Source organism: Sceloporus occidentalis, unplaced genomic scaffold (assembly GCF_023333645.1).
Source record: "Sceloporus occidentalis isolate IW3139 unplaced genomic scaffold, rSceOcc1.0.p SCAF_16, whole genome shotgun sequence".
NCBI classification, from domain to species: domain Eukaryota; kingdom Metazoa; phylum Chordata; class Lepidosauria; order Squamata; family Phrynosomatidae; genus Sceloporus; species Sceloporus occidentalis.
Genome location: NW_028316996.1, coordinates 849,474 through 873,569, shown reverse-complemented (window position 1 = coordinate 873,569; position 24,096 = coordinate 849,474). Strand labels below are relative to the sequence as shown.

At 40.5% G+C, this 24,096-nt stretch overlaps 1 protein-coding gene across 1 annotated transcript; it reads right to left on the bottom strand.

Moving 5' to 3' along the window:
- Positions 1 to 193: 193 nt before the first annotated feature.
- On the bottom strand, positions 194 to 21,095 carry TCN2 (transcobalamin 2). The gene is made up of 9 exons (XM_089481931.1): positions 21,029 to 21,095; positions 12,353 to 12,542; positions 11,109 to 11,263; positions 9,179 to 9,334; positions 8,833 to 9,008; positions 7,287 to 7,467; positions 2,251 to 2,437; positions 902 to 1,023; positions 194 to 255 (listed from the first exon to the last, which is right to left on the bottom strand). The coding sequence occupies exons 1-9, from the start codon at positions 21,093 to 21,095 to the stop codon at positions 194 to 196; spliced, it is 1,296 nt and encodes a 431-aa protein (XP_089338057.1).
- Between the last annotated feature and the right edge of the window lie 3,001 nt (positions 21,096 to 24,096).

The following is a 24,096-nucleotide window of genomic DNA, read 5'->3' as shown; positions in this document are numbered from 1 at the left end:
TAGCAGATCTGGAGCTAAAAACCAACGCTATAAAAGTGACAAACAGTGCAACTTTTTTTATATACTCGATTTGAAGAGAAAGTATTAATGTCATTTTAGAAAGTTGAAATGCTGTGTTAGTACAGAGCGATCACTTTGATCTACAAATTGCCATTGATACATTGTGCAGGTCTCAGATCCAGAGTGATTCATGTTACCATTTGCTGAGGCGAAGGATGATTATCTCACCATCCTCAGGTCGGTAATCAGCAATACCTAGAAAAAAAAAAGATTAAGATCAGTCACAAAAACAATATTCTTAATATTTTATTACTCTGAATGGCCCCTAATTTTAGTTAAAAATCCAAAGGTTCATAACATCACGGCATTTACACAAAACAAAAATATAACATTTGCAGCCACAGAAGTGGTGGTATCATATTCACAACAGAAGCATCAATTAAAAGGCTGGTACAGGTTGAGTATCCCTTATCTGAATTTTTGTTTCAGATAAGGGAATGGAAAGGAAAGAGGATCATTTTGGATGATAGATTTCTGGAGGTGTCACTCCCTTTTCCGGACCGGAAGTACTCTGGGGAACCCTGAACAACAGACAGGAATTGCGCTAGGTCCACGTGGAGAAGCCTGAACAAAGAGGCGACCAGTGGAGAGCAGCTGAAAAGGAGAAAAGGGAAGGATCTACTGACTAAAGGAGAGGTCAGACACGTCCCGAAATCCGTCATTCAAAATTATGCCTTATCCGAAATACTTCTGGTCACAAGCATGTTGGATAAGGGGTACTGAACCTGTCATTTTATTTATACGTATAATTATATCATGGACTTTGGGTATTGCTGAATCTTTACAAAATTACCCCCCATTATGTTCAAAAGCCCAAAAAGGTTTATTATGTTTAACGCACCTTCAATCAAAGAAACGTTGGGGTCCTTCAGAAGCTGCCAGTATGTTCTGTCCTCTGTTGAGCTTTTGACTCCATTCACTGTGGTCAGGAAAGGCCCATATAACGAATCTTTTATTTCAAACCTACAATTATATGAATGAAATAGCCATATAAGGTTCTACAAATACATATCAATGTCAAAGTTACTTAATAGGGCAATAAGGACATTTGTAGGCAATAATTGGCCACCGCAATAAATAAGCCTATTTACACCTAATTTCCTGAAAATTCAAAGTTTACTAGATCTTTAATTTTAATAATAATTCTGGCTGCATACCTTCCTATTAATTGACACTTTTCACCTCCAGCTTTTTTTGCGATGACCTCACTGATCATTCAGACTCATAACCCCATCTTAATATTTGCTTCTCAATTATTTCACCCCTTAAAACACAAAAAATTAAGTTGACAGCTCATATATATTTTGTAAGCACTTGCTGTGCTGCCTGTTTAAATGAGCAGAAAGTGTTGTGCAGAAATTACTAGTTTATCAGACACATAACACGGTAGAATGATTATGTTGGTTGAAACAGTTCCAGACTAGCTCATTAGATGAGCTTTCTTAATGTGGACTTCCTTCACTGGGGTCTATTACCAAAGGGAGTGTTGTCAGGAGATGATTTTCATCTCCTTCACTTCAGTATCCATTATAGAAGACCAACCCTAGTGAGAGTCTGCAGCAGAAAGCGCTTTTGCTGGCCCTGTATAATGCATAGTAAAATCAATGAGATTTATCAATTTAATTATGCAGGACCAGCGCAGATATTATTTCTGGATAAACTTTCTAGTTTTGGCACTTCATAATGAATAGTAGATTGAGGGTGTTAAAGCCCCATCTCTTATGACAACTCTTCCTTTAGTAGATTAAATCCTCTGAATTTTAATGCAAAGCCAAATAAATACAATTTATATATGCTGTTCAACGTAGAAATGCTTGGGCATTCAATACTGCTAGGAACGATCTTCCAGCAGAGCAGGTGGAACAACACCTTTAACCTGCACCAATACAAGAGGATTTAAATCAGTAAAACTAGATAGACCTTCTTCCCAAAGCAAAATGAAATCCCTTTTATGAGGGAAAAATCTCTTGTGTCTTCACTACAGCATATACGTACATGACTTGCCATAATGAGATACTTGTACACCAAGACACCAATACTGATAGGCCATGATTAAAGCTGTAGTGTTCCATTTAGTGGCAAAGAGACATGCATAAACAATGCGGGAATCTAAAGAAACATTATCCCCAGCTATTTCACCACACAAGTGGATCTTTCATTAGGTCACAAGCCCAGACATAAAGAACTAACGTGAAATTTGGGTTGTGTTCGTCTGCGGTTTTCAGGATGTTCAGGAGTGAAGAGCGTGATGGGACACCAATGCTCTGGGTGAACTGCTGGCCTGAGGGATCTTCCACAACGAGCTGAACATGGATTAGGTCTTCTCCCACAGGGACCTCAGGCAGGATACCAGAACTGGGCCTTACAAACAGGTTATCTAGTGGGGACACAGGTTGTTTGTTATACAGGAACAACAACAACAACATATACACAAAAGCTCTACACAACACAAAACCGTTTCAGTTTTCTGAAATCTAATGCCTCTACAGATCTGGTCAATACTCAGGGCATTAACCACTTCTCTTGTGCTACTGCTAATGCCTCTCCTCGTACAACCTTGCGTCCTGCTTGCATTTCATGTCTTTACATTAACAGAATCAATCATCCCTGTTGTTCCTGGGAGTTACTATCAATACTTACTACATTTCGCTTTTGAGTCATTATCTATTCCAGTGGTAAAATATAGTTGCTAAATGGTTGCCTATTTTACCCAAAATGAACTTGTAGTTTAAACACTTCCAAATTAACTTAGTGAATGACTTCTTTTAAATGATGGTTTTCCATCAAGTGATTCAGGTCAAGCCCTAGGAGGAACTTCTGGTCTGCTCGTAGCCCATATGATAATAAGTGGACCTAAGAAGCCCCCTCAACTGGAGTTTCCCAAATGATCCCATGTATATCAAACACCACCAGTAGACAGACCATAATGTTCATTTCTTGCATGATTTCATTTGCTGGGTATCTTTTATTCAGAAGCTACAGAGGAAAAAATTATAGTGTTCTTGTTTTGCCTTTTAACAATTGCTTCAATTATAAATTAAGTATATGGAAGATCAGTTGGGACGTCATTTATGAGGAAATCCACAAACATCTCCACCGAGGTGACTGAATTCTACTCGCACCATTTTTATTAAGTACCGAAGTAGTATTTTTTTTCTTTTTAAGAGGCAGTAACATGTGAACACAATTTAAGATGTTTATATATTAGTCATTGATTTCTAGCAGCACAAAGACCTGGCTTAATTATGGCATAAAATTTAAGGGTGATCAGAGACACTTCCACATATAATAAATAGGGCTGCAACAACTAATCGATAATAAAAATCGTTGCCAACAAATTCCATTATCGATTAGTTGAATCACTTTTTATCGATTATAAAATGAGGGTTTTTCAGAGCAAATGCTCTGAAAAATACCCCTCATTTTATAATCCGTTTCATTCAGTGAGACTCACAGCAGTTACTGCTTACCAGTCCCTCCCTGCAGTCCCTCCGACGATTGGCCCCGCCCTTTTCCCATAGCATCCACATGGCTCAGCAACTCATCTAACCAAGTTGGTGATGGATTGCACCTAAACGGAAGAGGGTCTGCTGTGCTAGGGGAGAGGATGGCTAGAAGGCTTTTTAAACTAGTGGTGGTGGTGGGGGGGGGACACAGAGATCTTGAAAATGGAGATAGCGCAGAAAGGAGAGGGGCTTCAGATCAGAACAAGGGGGGTGGAGCTGGGGGGAGGGGCAAGATCAGAACAGAGGTGGTATGTATTAATAAAAATTCAAGAGACTCAGGGTAATATTAAATGTATGCTTGCTAATGCAAGGAGCCTAAATAACAAAATGGGAGAACTAGAGGCAATAGCATTCACTAAGCAGTATGATATAATAGGCATAACAGAAACATGGTGGGATGAGACCCATGACTGGGCAGTTAACTTAAAAGGTTATAAGTTATATAGGAAGGACAGAAAAAGCAGGAAGGGAGGAGAAAAAGAACGACTGGTTGGGATATGTTATCAGGGCCGGCCTTTGGGGTGTGCGACCTGTGCGACCACAGTTTGAAGGGGCGGGGGGGGGTAGTTTGAAGGGGCAGATTATTGAATTATTGGAGATTTTAATTACCCGGACATAAATTGGGATAGAGGGACTAGTAGTTCTGCAAGGGGATTGAGGTTTTTGAACCTGTTAAATGACACATTCATGTCACAACTGGTACAAGCACCAACTAGAAAGGATACTTGTTTGGATCTGGTGATAACAAACAATGTTGATCTTGTGTCTAACATTCACGTGGGGGAGCACTTGGGTAATAGTGATCACAATATGGTCTCTTTTGAAATAAACTCAAAAAAGAAATTGCCCATGGGGAATACTAAAACGTATAATTTTAAGAAGGCCAATTTCAATAAGATAAGGGCAGCTTTACAACTTATTGACTGGCAAAAACTCTTCAGGGATAAAAATACTTAGGAAAAATTGAGTATTTTCAAACAAATATTAGCAGGGTACACTTCTCAGTATGTACCACTAGGAAACAAATATAAAAAACAAATTGAAACCGATGTGGCTTAGTGGGGACGTTAAGCAGAAAATTAAAAATAAGAAAATGGCTTTTACAGCATTTAAATCGGACGAATCAGAGGCATCCTATATAAGATATAAGGAAGCCAATAAAGCATGCAAAAAGGTGATTAGATGGGCTAAACTAGAAAATGAGAGGGTGATTGCCAAAGAGAGCAAAGCTAACCCCCAAAAATTCTTTAAGTACATCAATTCTAAAAAAACAAAAAATGAAAACGTAGGTTCATTAAAAACAGAGAGAGGAGTGTTGGTTAAGGAGGACCAGGAAAAAGCAGAAACTTTAAATGACTATTTTTCCTCAGTATATATTAAGGAGGAACCTATGGCAATGGATATACATAGGACCACTGAGAAAAATTTTCAGTCAAACTGTGAGTGGATGGCTCAGATAAGGTGCTGCAACAACTAAAGAAAATGAATGTTAACAAAGCTCCGGGGCCTGACGGTATTCAGCCACGAGTACTTAAGGAGCCGAGTCAGGAAATGAGTGAACCTCTGTTTCTAATCTTTCAGGATTCTTTTCTTTCAGGAATTGTACCAGAGGATTGGAGGAAGGCAGATGTGGTTCCTATTTTCAAAAAGGGTTCAAACTCTGTGCCCGGAAATTATAGACCCGTGAGCTTAACTTCTGTGGCTGGGAAAGTCTTTGAAGGGCTGTTTAGGGATAATATTCAGGAATTCATTGGGAAGAACAGTATTATTAGCAAAAATCAGCATGGTTTTATGAAACATAGGTCCTGTCAAACTAATTTAATTGCATTCTATGAAGAAGTAAGTAGAAGTGTCGATCAGGGTGTTGCAGTGGATGTAATCTACTTGGATTTTGCCAAGGCGTTTGACACGGTTCCACACAATAGGTTAGTATTCAAACTGAAGGAAATTGGTCTAGATGCAAATTCTTGTTCTTGGGTAGAACATTGGCTTAGAGATAGAGAACAGAGAGTTGTTATAAATGGTAAATTTTCAAGCTGGTCAAAAGTGGTAAGTGGTGTCCCTCAGGGTTCTGTTCTGGGACCAATTTTATTCAACATATTTATAAATGACCTGGCAGTAGGCGTTGAAAGTCATGTTTCTGTGTTTGCAGATGACACTAAACTAGGTAAAGTTATACAGGGCGAGCAGGATATTACTGTGCTGCAGAGGGATCTAGATAGACTGGGGGACTGGGCACACAAATGGCAGATGAAATTCAATGTAGACGAATGTAAAGTTATGCACAAGCAACCTACACCCTAAACGGTAGTGAATTAGGGGTAACGACAAATGAGAAGGATTTAGGAATTGTTATGGACAACAAACTAGGCAACAATGTGCAATGTCAGTCTGTGGTTGCTAAGGCCAGTAAGGTATTGTCGTGTATAAAAAGGGGCATCAAGTCACGGGATAAAGATATAATTTTGCCTCTGTATAAATCAATGGTAAGGCCGCACCTTGAATATGCTGTGCAATTTTGGGCACCTATTCTAAAAAAGGATATCATAGCACTAGAAAGGGTGCAGAGGCGGGCTACAAAATTTATAAAAGGAATGGAACACTATAGTTATAAAGAAAGGTTAACTAATTTAAATCTGTTTAGTTTAGAGAAACATCGCCTCAGAGGGGATATGATAACATTATAGAAATATATTCGGGGCCAATGCAAACCATTGTGTGGAAATCGGTTCATAGACAGGACTATGCAGAGGACACGTGGTCATGCGTTCAGACTGGAAGAAAGGAGATTTAGACTAAAGCAGAGGAAAGGGTTTTTTACAGTAAGGACAATAAGGATGTGGAATTCTCTGCCTGCAGAGGTAGTTTTATCAGAGTCTGTACAGATGTTTAAACTGCAACTGGATGGATACCTGGAAAAACATAATATTCAGGGATATAATCTTTAATTATGGGGAAACAGCTTATGGATCCAAGGAGAAATCTGACTGCCATTTTAGGGGGGAAATTTTTTCCCTGGTTAGTGCAAAATTGGAAAGAGCGAAACCGGGGTTTTTTTTTGCCTTCTTTTGGATCAACAGCAACAAATTAACAGATATAGGAAAGGCTGAACTTGATGGACGCATGTCTTTTTTCAGCCTATGTAACTATGTACTATGTATACCATTAATATTTGGGCTGCTGAAAGTTAGGTGAGGTGGGGGTTAATTTAGGGGCAGTTATGGTTAATGGGGTAGTTAGGGTTAACTTGGGGGCAGTTATGGTTGATGGGGTTGTTAGAGTTAATTTAATGCTGGGGACTGAGGGTTAATTTAATAAGGTTAACTAAAGGTGCAGTTAGAGGTAATGGGGAGGCAAACAGTGGCATACCTGGGGAGGTATGGAGTGGCATATCTGGGGGTATGTGGCATATCTAGGAGGCAGTGTGCCAAGAAATGCATTTTTATCAAAGTTTTTTTTATTCTGCTGTTTTTAACATCCAGTTATTTTAAATAAATGAAAAATGTAAATTTTTTTATCCGATTAATCGAAAAAATAATCAGCCAACTAATCGATTATGAAAATAATCGTTAGTTGCAGCCCTAATATTAAATAATACACATAAAATACAGATTATATGAATATACGATAGATATAGGTATATAGGGACAGACAAATCCTGATAATAGTAGACATTACTTACAGACCAAGGTCAAAAGAATACACCATGTAGTGACTTACCAATGCTCTCTCTGCAGTCTACCTTCGAAACATCAAGGTACGATTTATTGTGTAAGACAGGCATTAACTGTGACATCATCATAGGATTGGTGAACTTTCCTTGCTTCATCGCTTCTAACAGAGCATCAACTGCTGCGGAGCAAGTTTCGTTTTCTTTTGAATAACCTATAGCCGTGAGGAACTGGAACAAAGGGAAATATACATCAAGTACTTGTTTCAGGTTTCAGCCTCAATAAACTGCTAGCAAAGAGGGACAGCAACCTCGCAAAAATGGAGAAATAATCATGTACATCCTGTAGAAAAAGAAATAAATGGTAGCTGCTCATATAGTATACCTATATAGTGGATCCATTTTTATGGAGATTGATTGACAGGCTAGCATTGTATTTTATTCATAAGAATTACACACAAGCCGATTAGAACACACAGGTCACAATCTATACTGTACACGTAGAAACTACATTCACAAAGAGAAGCTGGAGATCTATCCACATTATAGAACAAGCAAGGATTATAAGGTTAAATATTATAAATATTGAGCCTACAGCCTGGGCTAATCATTATGTGAACCAATCCATAGGGTATTTAATCTGTAGCACTGCAGCCATTCTTATAATACAACTACTACCATGTTCTCATACGCGCAAGGGCAACTTACTCCCCCCCCCCCACTAGAATTGTTTAAGATCAGACAAAAGAATACATTTCAATAAAATCAACATTGTGCTAGGGAAGATCAATGTACACAAGACATTATACATTTCTTCAGTTTGCGTGCAACTTAGTTCTATTCAGTAGAACTTGATAAGTATCATTTTCCAGAACACTGGAACACACATGTGATTTAGTTTCAATCATACTTTATTTAAACACTGTCATTTTTGTTTTTAAAAAGTATTATCCTAGAATACTGTTACCGATTTATTTATATACATGTATTTATATACATGTATGCTTGGTTTTAAACTGAATGCAGTATACCACTGTCAGGTTTAATATATATTCATGGGAGTTATACTGTCCCACCCTCAGTGTCAATAATCACTGGGTTTGAGAAAATTTGTTACTATTGTTTGTTTAACTCTCTGCAGTTCTCACATCATACTTTTTTGGTTATTTATCTATCTACTTTCCTTAAAATAACCTCTGTAAAATACAGTGGGGCATAATTTTCCTTTCTTGTCTTAGGCTGTATGGGGACAAAGATGGCACTGGTAAGTTTTTAGGGTGCAAGGATGGCACTGTGGGAAGCGAGTGACATGTTCAATAGGGCCCAAAGAAGTGGAGTGGTCGCCATAGAAAATGGGTGTGATTAGAGGGGTTATGTTTATAAAGAGGAGGAGTTAGCAATATAACCACTCCCAACTGGGATGCCAAAAGATTTTGGGGACAAGGTTGCTTTTCTCCCAATGCCTTCAGAGATTGGATTGTTACCAAAAAAAGATTTTGGTGCTTATTTCAAGATGCTGTCTCTGCTGAAACCAACAGGGTCTGACTCTGGTACAGATAAATTCTTTTACCAATGCTCTGTCACATAAAGACTCACCTGAACAGCAAGGGGTGTGCTATAAATATTTCCCAAAGAGCCCTGAAGGTCTTGGGAAGCCAGAATCCTTTGTTTTACACTCTTCGCACCTTTGTTAAGATGTCTGATGAGTTCAGACGAGTATTGGCCAGAACGCTTCAGGCATAGGAAAGCTAGGCCAGCCATTGCCTCTGTATCTACAATAACATAAAAAGAAATACACAACTAAAAAGTAATCTGTAATTCAAGCTGAGGAATCATTAATGAACAAGAATGACAACTACGCAGATCAGGCTACAGGGATATGTGTGCATGAGGTTAACACTTAGACATGCAGAATTATCCTTGGAATATTCATCATTATTACCAATAGAGACATTATCTCCATGGACAAATTTATTGTCATCTTCAGCATGTAGAAGTTTCTGAATTAAATGCACATCCACTTTCTTGTGATTGACGCACATAGCCAGGATACCCAGGCTGTATTGGTAGTAGTTTGACAGAGGTCTGCCCGTGGTTACTGAAATTAAAACAAGGGTTATTTAATGACCGGGAAAAAACACCAACATCCTTTACCGCCTTAGTGGTTACATTGAGCTACCAAACCCTGCAGTTGAGAATTCAACTGAAAACACAAGCAATTACCCAAACACAAAATCAGCTAACATGGGGCAGGACTTCACACTAGGCACAGTAACGCATTGCCTCTAGCACTCAACATCTGTTCTGCATATTAGCCATGACATTTCTTTCTTTGCTCCACACGCAACATATACATATTTAAAAAAAAACCAACTTACATATATAAGTGGGATGACCAGTGATAAAAGTATCTAAGGAAGGGACTGAATGATACTTGGGTAAAAGGTGATTTTGTATCAAGGTGTTTTTTTGTTTTTTTTTTCTTCCATGCCACCCACAATGCAGAACATGTACTGGTCAACATTCTCTAGGGTTTTCAATAAACTATCGTCATCTCTCAATTAGGGCTGAAACAACTAATCGATAAAATAGATTAATCGAATCGATTTTTATCGATTAGAAAAATTATAATCCGACTTCAAACAGAGATCGGATTATAACACTAGAATCCAGATCCCCTGCAACGCTGCAGGGGACCTGGATTTCGGAGCCGGGTAGAGAGGCAGAGCGTTGTATGGGAGGGGGGAGGAGTCAGAGGGGTGTATGGGAGCCACCCTCCCCATACACCACTCTGGCCCCTCCCCCTCCCATACGGCACTCTGCCTCTCTACCCGGCTCCCTGGTGTCTTGTGAACCTCCGTGGCTGACAGGAGGCAGAGTGGAGTATGGGAGGGGAGAGGAGGCAAAGTGATGTATGGGAGGGGGAGGAGCCAAAGTGATGTATGGGAGGGGGAGGAGCCAGAGTGGTGTATGGGAGGGGGAGGAGCCAGAGTGGTGTATGGGAGGGGGAGGAGCCAGAGTGGTGTATGGGTGAGTTATTGTGGTGTATGGGGGGTATTATGAATTTCAGGGCATATAGGGGGTATAAGGCATATCAGGGGGGCATAAAACATATCTGGGGGTAAAAGGTATATCAGGGGGCTCAGTTGCATATCACTCGCATATAAGAGGTATAAGGCATATATGGGGGCAGAGTGGCAAGCTGGGGGTCAGATGTGCATAACTGGGGGCAGTTTGGTAAATAAAAAAAATTTAAACAAGGCTTTTTTCTCATAGTTTTTATTAAATATGAAAAATAGTTAACATATGAATTAATATTTACTAATAACTTTGTATTAAAACCTAGTTTGAGAAACACTGTGTTTGGGTTCTTGTAGCTTTTATTATTATGTCAGTAAAATAAGAAGGTGAATAGAGAGAGGCCATTGTGATAAAGAGATGAAAGTGTAAATTGTACGTTTTTTATTACATTATTTTAAATTGAAATTTTTTTTAATTTTTTTTTATCCGATTAATCGATCAATCGAAAAAATAATCGGCCAACTGATCGATTATTAAAATAATCGTTAGTTGCAGCCCTACTCTCAATGTAATATAGAATAACTTTTTATCCAAAAAGCCTGTTTGTAAACAAAACAAATTCAGTTGTTTGGGAGCAAAAATAATATCACATTATTCTGTGATCACAACTGTGATCACGGCATTCTCATGTTATGACCATAGTAAGGGCATTTAGTGCATTAATAACTTTTGCTTATTTCTTAGCTGGGCGAGCAATGAAAACTTCCTTGTTATGCCGTTGAAAATATTGGCAGGGGTATGAGTATTTTATGTACACTTTGCTTCAGCAAGATTTGAATCTTAAAAGATACCCAGGTGCCTCTTTTCTTCATGAAGCTGCAGTTTAAGATCTGTAATTAACTTCCTTCTCTCTGGTGTGTCCATGTCCTCACACGAAGACTTCAGGGCCATCAAATAGAGAGCGAGTATGCCTGTTCGCGGTTCTTCTTCTTTATCAGTCTTTGCACTGTCGGGTACAAACAGTAAGAAGAATGCAGACAGCTGGACTAATGCAGACGGCACAGACTAATGATCCAGGAATAATTAGGAATCTTCTGTTAAATGTTGGCACTGATCAGATGGAAAACGTAATTAGGGAGATCCAGGTAATAGCATAGAATTATGGTCAACATTAGTTGTACACTTGAATATTTGTCCCTCATGCACGATATCCTCGAATATAATTGGAAATGTACCTACTCAGTATTATCAGAATATCAAATAGGAGGTGTGTGTATATTTGTTATGATGTGTGTGTGTGTGTGTAGGCCATTCAGCTGTAACTGCCCACCCCACCCCAGCCAGAAGGTACCATCCCTTCCATTGATCATAACTGTAATTAAGGTGGACTAAGCAGACTTTTTCTAGTATCCTAGTTTATTTATTGAATGAAAGAAGAGAGGAGAGATGTGATAGAATCATTTAAATACCTGAATGCTTTTTTTCAGATGAGAAATGTTAGAACAAGAGGCCATTTTGTTTTGTTGAGAGGGTTTTAGATAGCCTCCCATTAGAAGTGCTAGAGATGAAAACAGTCAAGGAATTTACATGTGAATGGGGTTGGCATATCCAAGGTCTGAATCTCTACATCAGGAAAAACCAGCAGACTAAATGGGCCAAATGGTTCTTATCCATCATAAAATTGTGTATTTCCGTGTTCAACATGAAGCTCACGGTCATTAAATGGTTAATCCAACACACAACCATTTGTAGAATTATCAATTTTCACTTAAAATGAAAATCTATTGGACTGCTTTACATCTATAACATGGCTCATTTATTTTCATACCTATATACTTGTTTTGTTGAAGAAGAAAATGAGTATGAATAAAAACTGCATTTTAACTGCACTGCGCAATCTTTTACAAGTTAAAGATACAGTGTAATTTTTAACACTTCCCGGATCCAGAGAAGGCAGTCAGGAAAAGGTAACTAAACAACACTTGCACCGATTGGCATGAAGTAAAATCCATTGGAGTCCATGCAACAAACAAACAAACCATTTGTATAAAAATACAATCTGGTGGATTAAAACATTCCTTTAAATAGTGATTACCTGCTAGCAATGGCATCTAACGAAGCCTTCAGCCTTCGGAAGTAGATGGCCTCTGTTTGAAGGTTGTGATCTTCAGAAAGTCTAAGTCCAACATAGACACTAGGATTGATCTCATTGGAGCTATCAAGTGTGCTCCTCAGAAGTTTGAGATTCAGGGACTGAATTAATCTTATATTTCCATCTGGTATTTCTTCATGAAAAAAAACCCACACAGATCAGACATTAAAAACTGCGTTTAACAAAAAGGGGCCAATGTACTAAAACGTTCATACAACATATAGGTGGGCAATAATTGGTCCTCACAAGCTATTTACCTTCTAGACCCAACATGTTGTTTTGACCCAAAACATTGATTTCTAACAGCCAGGTTAATCATACCAGTATTGTTACAGAACAAAAAGCAGACACAAATAACTTAATAAATAAAACAAACATTCTACTTTTAACATTGTAGGTTTACAGGTGAATAGACACAAGGTGCCTGGAGATCCTTCATGCAGTGCTAAGATCTGTAAGATTTACATCAACCCAATATATATTTTTACAATTCTGGATGGTATTACAGTCTCTGAAATAAGAAAGTCATGCTCCTTCTCAACCTATCTACACCTTGGCCCTGACTTATTATCAAGTCAGACTATCTTTTCTGAGGCACCTCATTGCGCCATTAATGTCAAGCACCCAGTGTCTAAGCAAGCACCTAACAGTTTCCTACGAAGCAATCTATTAACCCCTTAAGGACCGGGCTCCTTTTTTCTTTTTGTACCCTGTGGGACCAAGGCTGTTTTAACACTTTTGCGGTGCTTGTGTTCAGCTGTAATTTTCTCCTCACCCATTTAGTGTACCCACACATGTTATATATCGTTTTTTTCAGGGAAAGATGGGCTTTCCTCAGATACCATTATTTTGATCTTTGATTTTGATAAGTATCATCTTATTTACTATAAAAAAAATAATAAAACATGGTGAAAATTTGAAAAACAAAAACACCTTTTATGACTTTTCTTTGAAAAATCTTTTACTCACCTACAAAAGGAAGTAAAACAACTAGCTAAATAGATTCTACTATTTGTCCTGAGTTTAGAAATACCCAATGTTTTTATGTTTTTTTGCTGTTTTTTGTAAGTTATTGGGCAATAAGTACAAGTAGCGTTTTATGATTTCCAAACCTTTTTTTCCAAATCTGGTAATTCTGCCTCCATCTCCTGTTTGGAACATCTTTGAAGCCGGTTAACTCAATTAATCCCCATCAAAGCCCACCACCTCCAGGCGATTTGCTTGGTGGTTCTGGTCTTAGATCGTCTTCTCGATCTTCTGGCTCACCTTTCAATGCTTTGGCATTTGACGATTGCTTCGTCTTGGTTTTGTGTTTTATTGTTATGGTTTTTGTTCCTTTTCCTTTTATTGAGCGGTATCATTGGTGCTCCTACGGGGTTCCTGCCATCCTCCCGATGTCTTCTGAATTGATCCATTTTGCCTCTCTTAACGTTAGGGGCCTTAATATCCCCCAGCAACGTTCCAAGTTACTGTATACTTTGCGTTCTTTGAAAGCTAAGATTGCATACATCCAAGAAACTCACTTTCTGGCTACTAAACAGTTTAACTTATCTGATAGATACTTTCACAATGTGTATTATGCCAGTTGTCCGGATTCTAAAACCAAGGGGGTTGCTATTTTGATCCATAAGGACATCCCTTTTAAAGAGCTTGAGGTATGGCGGGACCCTGAGGGACGTTATCTTTTTCTTAAATGTTATATTGGTCAACTGAAGGTCACTATGGCTAACCTTTATGCCCCCAATAGGAACCAGGTTTCTTTTTTGGTGCGGGTTCTGGCTAAATTGTCGGTTTTTCAAGAGGGCCTTACTGTCTTGGGGGGTGACTTTAACATGGTTCTGGATCCCACTTTGGATTGTTCTGCCTCGTCCTCACATATCTCTTATTCCAATATCAACAGAGTGAAGAGGCAGTTGCACCTTAATCAGTTAGTTGATGTGTGGAGGGCGCAGCACCCTAGGGAGCGGGACTATACATACTTCTCGTCCCTCCATAGCAGGTACACTAGAATTGATATGTTCTTTCTCTCTCATCACCACTTACCTTTCCTTCTCAAAACCGATATAGGAGTCCAAACTTTTAGTGATCACGCCCCTGTGCACCTTTCCCTCGCCCTCCCTGATCTCCCTACTAGGTTGTGGTCCTGGCGTTTAAATGAGAATCTCTTGGGTAGCCCCCAAAATGTAGAAGCCCTGTCTGGTCACCTCCGTACTTATTTTCAGGAGAATACGTCTCCGGATACCCCTTTTCCCACTGTCTGGGAAGCCCACAAGGCAGTCATTAGGGGACATTTGATTCAATTGGGCTCTCGGAACAAACAATTGGAATTGTCTGTTATTGTTAATCTCACCCAACGGATTGCTCAGTTCGAACTGCAGCATAAGCGTACGGGTGACGGGGCTGTCCTGCTCCAGTTACAGACTCTCAGGGATCAGTTGGCTTCCCTTTTGGATGCGAAAGTGAAACGCAATTTCCTGCTCCTTAGGAAGCACTTTTACGAGCTGGGCGACAAACCCGGTAAGTCTTTGGCCAGGGCCCTTCGTCATAAACGTTCGGCTACGTACATTCCTAAAATACGAGATGCACAGGGCTCTCTACACTATCACTCTGAGCGTATTGCACACTGTTTCCAATCTTTTTATCAGCATTTGTACAATTTACCTTCCTCGTCGGGCGATTCTCTGCAGCCCGCTATAGACGCTTACTTATCTAAATACCAAAAGGCTAGCGTCTCCGAGGTGGACAGGGCGGCTCTGGACGCTCCCGTCACCATGGATGAAATTGATCAGGCCTTGAAACTTCTCCCTCGGGGTAAATGCCCGGGCCCTGATGGTTTCACTCCATTCTATTATAGGACGTTCTTCCCGGTTCTGGCCCCTCAATTACTGACACTTTTTGGTGCCCTCTCTCGTGGTACCCCACTCCACCCTTCCTCCAATACCGCTGTGATCACTGTAGTCCCCAAACCCGGTAAGGATGCCGAGAGTTGTGGCAGCTATCGGCCTATATCGCTGATCAACACGGATTTGAAGCTCCTAGCTAAAATATTGGCGATAAGGATACAACCGCTAATTCCTTCCCTTGTACACCCTGACCAGGTGGGCTTTGTCCCTGGGCGGGAAGCAAGGGATAACACGATTCGTCTCCTCAATTTGATTACTTACTCTCAGTTTCAAAAACTCCCCTCTGTGCTGTTGTCGATGGATGCCGAAAAGGCCTTCGATAGGGTGTCCTGGCCCTTCATGTTTTCAGTCCTGTCACGGGTGGGGCTGGGTCCTACTTATGTTTCTCTCGTCCAATCTTTATATTCTGGCCCGTCTGCTCAGGTCCGGGTGAATGGGGTGTTGTCGGGTCAGATTGTCCTGTCGAATGGCACCCGTCAGGGCTGCCCCCTCTCCCCTTTATTGTTTATCTTATCCCTGGAGCCGCTCCTTAATGCCTTTCGTCTCAATCCTTCCATCACTGGTTTACGGGTTGGGGACACGGACCACAAGGTTCTGGCTTATGCTGATGACCTGCTCTGCTTTTTGCAGAACCCGTTAGATTCAATCTCTCATTTACTGCAGGAACTCCGTGACTTCCAGGCCATTTCCAACTATAAAATTAATCTCCAAAAGTCAGAAATCCTTGGGCTTGACATAATTGACTCGCTCCGTGTTCAGTGTGTTAATTCTTTTCCCTTCCAGTGGCGTTCGGAGACCATCAAGTACCTGGGCCTTTATATTTCTCCCAGCCTGTCTGTGCTCACCAACCTCAATTTCACCAGGCTCCTTCGCTCCATTGATTCTGATTTGAAAAGGTGGTCCTTCCCCCATCTCTCCTGGTTTGGGAGGATGAGTGTCCTCAAAATGAACATCCTCCCCAGATTGTTATATCCCATTCAGACCCTCCCTATTTTCTTACCGAAGGCCTTTTTTAAGTCTTGTCATAGGACCTTCACGCGCTACGTTTGGGGAGGTAGGAAGCCTAGGCTCTCTTACTCCCATTTAACTAGGCCGAAATTGCAGGGGGGTATGGGGCTCCCTGATATGGAGCTTTATTGGATGGCCTCCCACCTCAGGCGTCTGGTGGAATGGTCCCTCTTTGTTCCTAAGCAGTGGGTTCATATTGAGCACTCATTGTTTTCTCACCATATCGCTACTGTCCCATGGGTCCCAGAGCCACTGCGACTCCAGACTATCCCACGCCATCTGACTATCTCGCCTACCTTGAGGGTTCTCAAGCGGGTTTTGTCTCGGGGGCACCTCCTTTCACACCCTAGTCCTCTCACGCCCATCTCCCACAATCCTGCTTTTGTTCCAGGTCTATCTTCTGCGCTGTCCGGGCCTCTGCTGCCAGCTGGTGCCCGCATACTCCGTCTCCATCATGTGCTCCACGGCTCCTCTGTACGCCCCCTCCCGGATCTCTGTAAACTTCGTCCTATTCCTAAGCACTTCACCTTCTTTTATTTTCAACTTCAGCACTTTGTTTCCGACCTCCTTAGGGATCCCCGGGTGCTGCGCCCTCTCACGCCCTTTGAATCCTTGTGTGCTGCGGGTAGGGAGACCCCGCACCTCCTCTCTCTCCTGTATTCCGCTCTATTAGACGCCACTAGTAAGACCAAACCCTACTATTATAGTTTTTGGGAACATGAGCTGGGTGTTCAATTTTCGGACAAGGAATGGAGTGATATTGTCTGCCTCACTCATAGAGGGGTTATCTCCAGCAGGGCTCAGGAGCTAGCTTTTAAGATACTCACCCGATGGTACAGGGTTCCGGCGGAACTACACAGGTTCCTTCCTCAGGTGTCTGAGTTATGTTGGCGTTGCGAATCCCACGCGGGCTCCTATGTCCACATATGGTGGGAATGTCCACTGGTGCGTCCCTTCTGGTCCAAGGTGTTAGCGGTCATCAGAGAAGTCTGCGATCCTGACTATCATTTGTCGCCCCAATTGGTTTTATTACAGGCCTCCTCTGTTCCGATAGGCAGTTATAAACGTTCTCTTGTTGTGCATTTCCTAAATGCGGCCAGGGGCCTCATCCCTCAATTCTGGAAGTCTCACTCCACTCCTCCGATTCAGGCTTGGCTTCGGAAATTAATTTTTATCTGTCGTATGGAATATCTGGTGATGTCCTCCAAGGGCTTAGCGCATAAACACGATTTGCGTTGGTTCCATTGGAAGGTTTTTCTTCTCTCTCCGCGCTTTTCCTCTATTGTGGGGATTGACGTTCCTCCATCCACCTAATGATTTTACACTGCCCTTTTTTTCACTCTTTGTCTTTCTGACCTTTGTTACTAGTGTATTTTACTTTGTTTTCCTTTTATTAATTTTCTTTGATTTTTCATCACCTTATTGTTGATACCGCTCACGTGTTGTTTTGTTTCGTTTTGGTTTTACTTTGATCTCTGTGATTATACATACTGAGGCAGTAAGCATTTGTCCACTGCCGGTAATTACCCAATCTTCACGGACCTTCCTACTTGCAATTTTTGTTCCTTTTCTTGAACCAAGCTCTGTTACACTTACCTGCATGTGATGGCTGTTGTGGTCCTGTATTTTTGGGTACTAGTGGTTTCATTTCTTTCTGCCACGTGGCCGTATCATATTCCACATTGCATTTATTGTACACATTGTATATGTTTTCATTGTCATTCACTTTGCAACATTCGCTCTTGCATTAACTGTTTGGTTCTATGTCATTGTGGTTCGTTTCGCAATAAACAGAATTGAAAAAAAATTAATCCCCATCAAACCATATATTTTTGTAGGGCTGAAACAACTAAAATTGATAATGAAAATCGTTGTCAACGATTTTCATTATCGATTAGTCGAATCGATTTTTATAGATTATAAAAAGAGGTTTTTTTCAGAGCAAATGCTCTGAAAAACTCCTCTCCTTATATAATCCGACCTCAAACAGAGATCGGATTATAACACTAGAATTCAGATCCCCCGCAACGCTGCAGGAAACCTGGATTCCCCTCCACATGCACATTTGAGCCCAGGCTTGCCACGCTGCCTCCCAGACATGCCACGCTGCCTCCCACATATGCCATGCTGCCTCTCACATATTCCACTCCACTCTACCCCCACATATGCCACTGTGCCTGATATGCCTTAAACCCCCTGATACACCACTCCATCCTCCCCAGACATGCCACACTGCCTCCCAGACATGCCACGCTGCCCTCCCCACATATGCCTTATATACCGTATATGCCTTATACCCCCAGATATGCCTTATACCCCCAGATATCTCATAGTCCCCTCAGACCTGTTCGCATCACACCGACACCATACTTTTATAAATAAGTACTGGGTTAATCTTCACTGCCCCCAGGATTTAGATTCCCCTTAGTCTGCCCCCCTTTACCTCTAACTGCGCCTTAAGTTAACTTTATTAAATTAACCCTCAGTCCTCATCATTAAATTAACACTAAACACCCCATTAACCATAACTACCCCTAAATTAACTCTAAATACCCCATCAAACACAACTACCGTAAATTAACCCTAAACACCCCATTAACCACAGCATCCCCTAAATTAACCCTAAACACCCCATTAACCACAACTGCCTCAAATTAACCCCAAACACCCCATTAACCACAGCTGCTCCTATATTAACCCTAAACACTCCATTAACCATAACTGCCCCTAAATTAACCCTAAACACCCCATTAACCATAGCTGCCCCTAAACACCCCATTAACCATAGCTGCCCCTAAACACCCCATTAACCATAAACACCCCATTAACCATAACTGCCCCTAAATTAACCCCCACCTCCCCTAACTTTCAGCAGCCCAAATATTAAATTTTATACTTACAGTTAGATGAGTGTCACAGCCATGTGGTTCTGGCCTTCTGGGAGAAGGAAGGGGGCGGGGCCAGTTGCCACAGCGATTACAGGGAGGGGCTGGTAAGTAGGAGCTGCTGCTGTGAGTCACTGAAACGGTTTATATAATGAGGGGTATTTTTCAGAGCGTTTGCTCTGAAAAAAACCCTCATTTTATAATCGATAAAAATCGATTCAACTAATCGATAATGAAATTCGTTGGCAACGATTTTCATTATCGATTATATCGATTAGTTGTTGCAGCCCTAGTGTTCAGCAACATCTCCTGAGTATGGTGATACCCCACATGCATAGGTTTGTCAGATTGTTTGGCTGGTAAAAGGCTACTTTTGGGACATGCGTAATTCAGGTAGTCATTTTGTCATTCTGCCTCTATATCCTCTTTGGAATATCTTTGAAGCCGACTACTTCAATTTACCCCATCAAACCATATATTTTTGAAAACTAGACAACACAAAGTATTTCAAATGGTGGTATTTTAACCCATTTATGCATAAGATTCTACCACCACCTGCCTTTCCCAAAATTTTATTTTTTCCCACACAAATTGTACTTCAGGAATGAATTCATAGCTCCTGGTATGCGTCACTATCAAACAACCCCCCAATGTGTGTTCAGCGACATCTCCCGAGTGCAGTGATACCCCACATGCATGGGTTTGTCGGGTTGTTTGAGATTTAAAATCCCACATTTAGGAAGTGCGCTTTTTTTCTCTATTTTGGCCAGTCTGTACCTATGCCCTATCTTTGAGCCCGGCCACTCCAATTTACCCCATCAAGCCATTTTTTATTAAATTAGACACCCCTTGGTTATTTGAAGTGCTTTTATTTTAACTCTTTGTATGTTGAGATTTTTTTTTTGAAATTTTAGCACTTGCTCAAAATAATAGACTTTATTTTTTATTTATTTATATATTTATTTATTTTTTTACACATTTTGCTGGTACTGGATGGTTCCTCTGGTGACATCACTGCATAATTATTTTTAAATGTTAGCACTTTTTTTTTTTTTAAGCATTTTTTTTCCCATATTTTTTTTATTTTTATATTTTACTAATCACACTGTGATTAGAAAGCTGGGCTCCATTGACTTGCATGGTTGAATGCAGTACCTGTATTCAACCTGCAAGTGGAGCCAGAGTTCTCTAGAGGGTCTGGAGACCGTCTAGCGAACTTTTTCAACTTTATTTTATTTTTTTTACAGGGCGGCCTCCATCTTGCGGATGGTGAAGATCACCAGCAGCGGCGGCTGTGACCGCTGTCCGGAGCGGTCACAGTCCATCCTGGGGTAAGTGTTTGGTGTCTCTGAATGGCCTCCTGATCGAGGCATTCCAGCGACACCATTGAAGTTTAGGAGGTGATCGTTGATCGCCTCCTAAACTCTATTAAAACGGGCGTCCGCCGCCATACAATGTATGGCGGATGCTGACGCCCCAGGGAGGGGCCAGACATGGCCCCTGATGCCGATCTCGGCATTACTGAATGCCTCGATGTCGAGGCATTACACCAACGCCGTTTAAGCGAAGAAAGTGACCGTTGATCACTTTCTAAGCTTATTTAATTTTTTTGACGGTTCAGGACCGTCAAAGTCCGTTAAGTGACTGTTTTTCCGTGACGGTCCTGAACCGGCAAAGGTCGTTAAGGGGTTAATAAAAATACAGACATTTCTACCACAACACAAAATACATTTCTGATTTATGTTAAAATAAAAAAGGTATTCTATGTAATTAATAAGATTTGAAATATGTAAGTAAGAGACAAATACAATGATTTCACTTACCACATAATCTTACTGGAGCAATAAAGGACTGCAGCAAAATAGCCAAGACTGTGAATGTGAGAGCCATTATCTGAAAGAGATTATCCATCATTAGTGAGTCTATAGAAATGCAGTTTACGGTTAATGTAGAGATATCCAAAACGCTAACAAAACAGATTTCATACAGGTCATGATTGGGTGGTTTGAGGTGACAAGCCAACATTAAATGAAGTGTGTGCTATGGTTTAAAAAATGATGTTTGAGTTTATTATAGTGCTTTTTATATGTGTCATCTCCAACTCCAATAAAAACATGTTTACTGGGAAAAAACAAAACAAAACATTAAATCCTGATAGTCTTGAGTGTAAATCGATGAAACATAAACACATATTTTCACTAAACCGAGATCATACTATTATATATTGATTGATTTAGCGCCATTAAATTCCACAGCACTGTACAAACGGGTAAACAGGACATCACAAGTGGTGCATAACATACCAACGTGGCATTCTAGAAACAAAAAGTAAGGAGGGCCCTGCGTTTCTACAATCTAGAAACATTAGGGTAAATTACAGAAAAGGGAAAAAGGGGGTTAATTTACTACACCCAGGGATTTAGGACCTTAAAATAATTGGAGCGCTTACTGCATCTGGAGTCTCGCTATTGTGCACAGCTCAATTAAAGGCATGTTGAGGGATCTCCATTAAAATAAATCTAAGACTCAGCTGGCAAAGAGCTCTCCCTCAACCCCAAGCTGACCACTTAGGGGAAGATCACAATGCTTCCTATAATTAAGTCTGATAAAAAAATAAATAATATTGCTATATAAGGCCAAGAGAACATTGTGTCTTTAGATAAGGTTGATACCTTTTCTTGGACCACCATAGAGAGCAAAAGTTTCATAAGCTTCCGGGACCTCAGAGGCCTCTTCTTTAGATGGAATCATATTAGAGTTTTGTGCTAAATAAAATGTCTGTGTATACTTTTTCATTTGGTAAGTGTATTTTTGAGACGCGTAAGGGACTAATATAACCCAGATATGCCAGAACTGATGTTCTCTCTCCCTTCTGCCTCACTCCACCCAAAGGCTGAGATAACATATAATAGGAATAATCACACAGATGCTCACAACCAGAAGATGCTTCATTTTTTGTATAAATTTGTATATACTGTACTGTGACAATGTTTTGTGTGAAAAAAAATGCTGTAAAGTGAGAATGCTTTCATGAATAGGTTAATAGTTTATTTTCATCATTTATCAAAAATCAAAGTGACTGAATGGAAAAAAAATCAAATCAACATTAGGTGTGACCACCCTTTGCCTTTAAAACAGCATCAATTCTTCCAGGTACACTTATGCACAGTTTTTAAGGAACTGGACAGTTGGTTCTTAGGCAAACAAACTGCCTTCTGCTACAGCCAGTTTTTGATGGCTCTGCTGGACATATTCCCATTTTGAAGGAACGTAAGCATGATGCGTCTTGATCAACAACTGCATCTACGTTGGGTCCTCATTTTTTGTGCTTCTTCAAAAGAGCTTGTACAGAACATCTAGAAACCCCTCTCTGCCTTGAAAATTTCTGCTCGGGAGAGACGTTGCTGATGCAGTAGAACTACCTTGTGTCTTGTCTTGCCATGGTGTATGTCTGACATTAATCTGTCTTTCGCAACCTCACCTTTTTTGTAACTTTGGCTGTTCCTTGCTCAATTTTTTCCTCCAACGCAGCTCTTTCAGTTAATGATTGTGTTTCACGCAACATATTAAATTGATGACATGTTTAGTAAAATTTTGTAATCATACACCAAAATGCCTGACTTTGTGCAAATCGGTGGTCTCACCAAATGTTAATTTTGTTGAATGCTACAAATAAAACTATTTTTGAAAGCATTCTTACCTTTTGCACAAACGTTTGCACAATACTATAATATATATACCGTATTTGCTCAATTATAAGACAACCTTGATTATAAGACCCCCCAAAATTTAAATAATTTAGAAAAAAAGAAAAAGCCTGAATACAAGAGTACCCTATAGGAAAAATAAGTTTTCCTAGGAAATACTAATTCACATGGCAACCTGTCCCCCAGTTATGCACATCTGCCCCACGGCTTGCTACTCTTCCCCCCTCATATGCCTTATTCCCCCCTATATGCCACTCTGCCCCCTCATATGCCTTATACCCCCCTATTTACCACTCTGCCCCCCAGATATGCCTTATCCCCCCCCACCCTCCGACTTATCGAAGCCTCCCTTGACTTTTGTCAAGTGGTGGCAGCCTGTGGATGTCTGCACGCATCAACCTCCGCTGCTACCCAGAAGGTCACGCTGTTGCTCCGCCCTAAAAGCCCCGGCAAAGTGTTGGGTAGCAGAGGAGGTTGTCTGTGCACATTCCGCAGACATTTACCAGCTGCCAGAGCGGAGGATCTGGGTGTCCTGCAGCGCCGCAGGGATCTAGATCTTAGTCTTGTAATCAGACCTCTATTTGAGGTCTGATTATAAGACGAGAGGTATTTTTCAGCGCATTTGCTCTGAAAAAAAAAATTGTCTCATAATCGAGCAAATACGGTATATAGTTAATCTGTAAAGCTTGCATGGCACTATATTTTTGTGTACAGAACTATAAAACATGAATTTAGTTAAAGGCAGTAAAGATAGTTCCCATTTAAGTCCTTGTAAGGCTTTTGAAATCATCACACTTCTCGTTTGTGTATTAACCAGAAGATTCCTCAACATGCCTCCTTAAACAGGTCATGAACATACAATCAGCAGTTGCAATTTAGCAGAGTCAGCAGTTCCAGATGTTCAGGGGAAGCAGGTCACAGAACACTGGAATGTTACTTTATCTGCAATAAACAACTCCTTAGCCCTAGTGTGGATGGCCTTTGTATTCCTTTAATGCTGAAGAAGTATTTCAAGGAAGAAATGATGAGGTTAGTGATAACAAAACGTTGATACATTTAATACCCCACAATTACATACACAATGGGTCCAGAGCACGTATGTAACATGAAAATGTACTTAAAGTGAAGCACTACCTTTTTTCCCTGATCAATGTATGTCCTACACTGCAATCGTCACATCATTT

Excerpts from the sequence above, each read along its gene's own strand:
- TCN2 (XM_089481931.1), bottom strand. The coding sequence starts at position 21,095 with ATGGCTCTCACATTCACAGTCTTGGCTATTTTGCTGCAGTCCTTTATT. Across the intron at positions 12,543-21,028 it reads TGCTCCAGTAAGATTATGTG|AAATACCAGATGGAAATATA; the intron begins GTAAGTGAAATC and ends TTTTTCATGAAG. Across the intron at positions 7,468-8,832 it reads GCACACCCCTTGCTGTTCAG|TTCCTCACGGCTATAGGTTA; the intron begins GTGAGTCTTTAT and ends CCTTTGTTCCAG.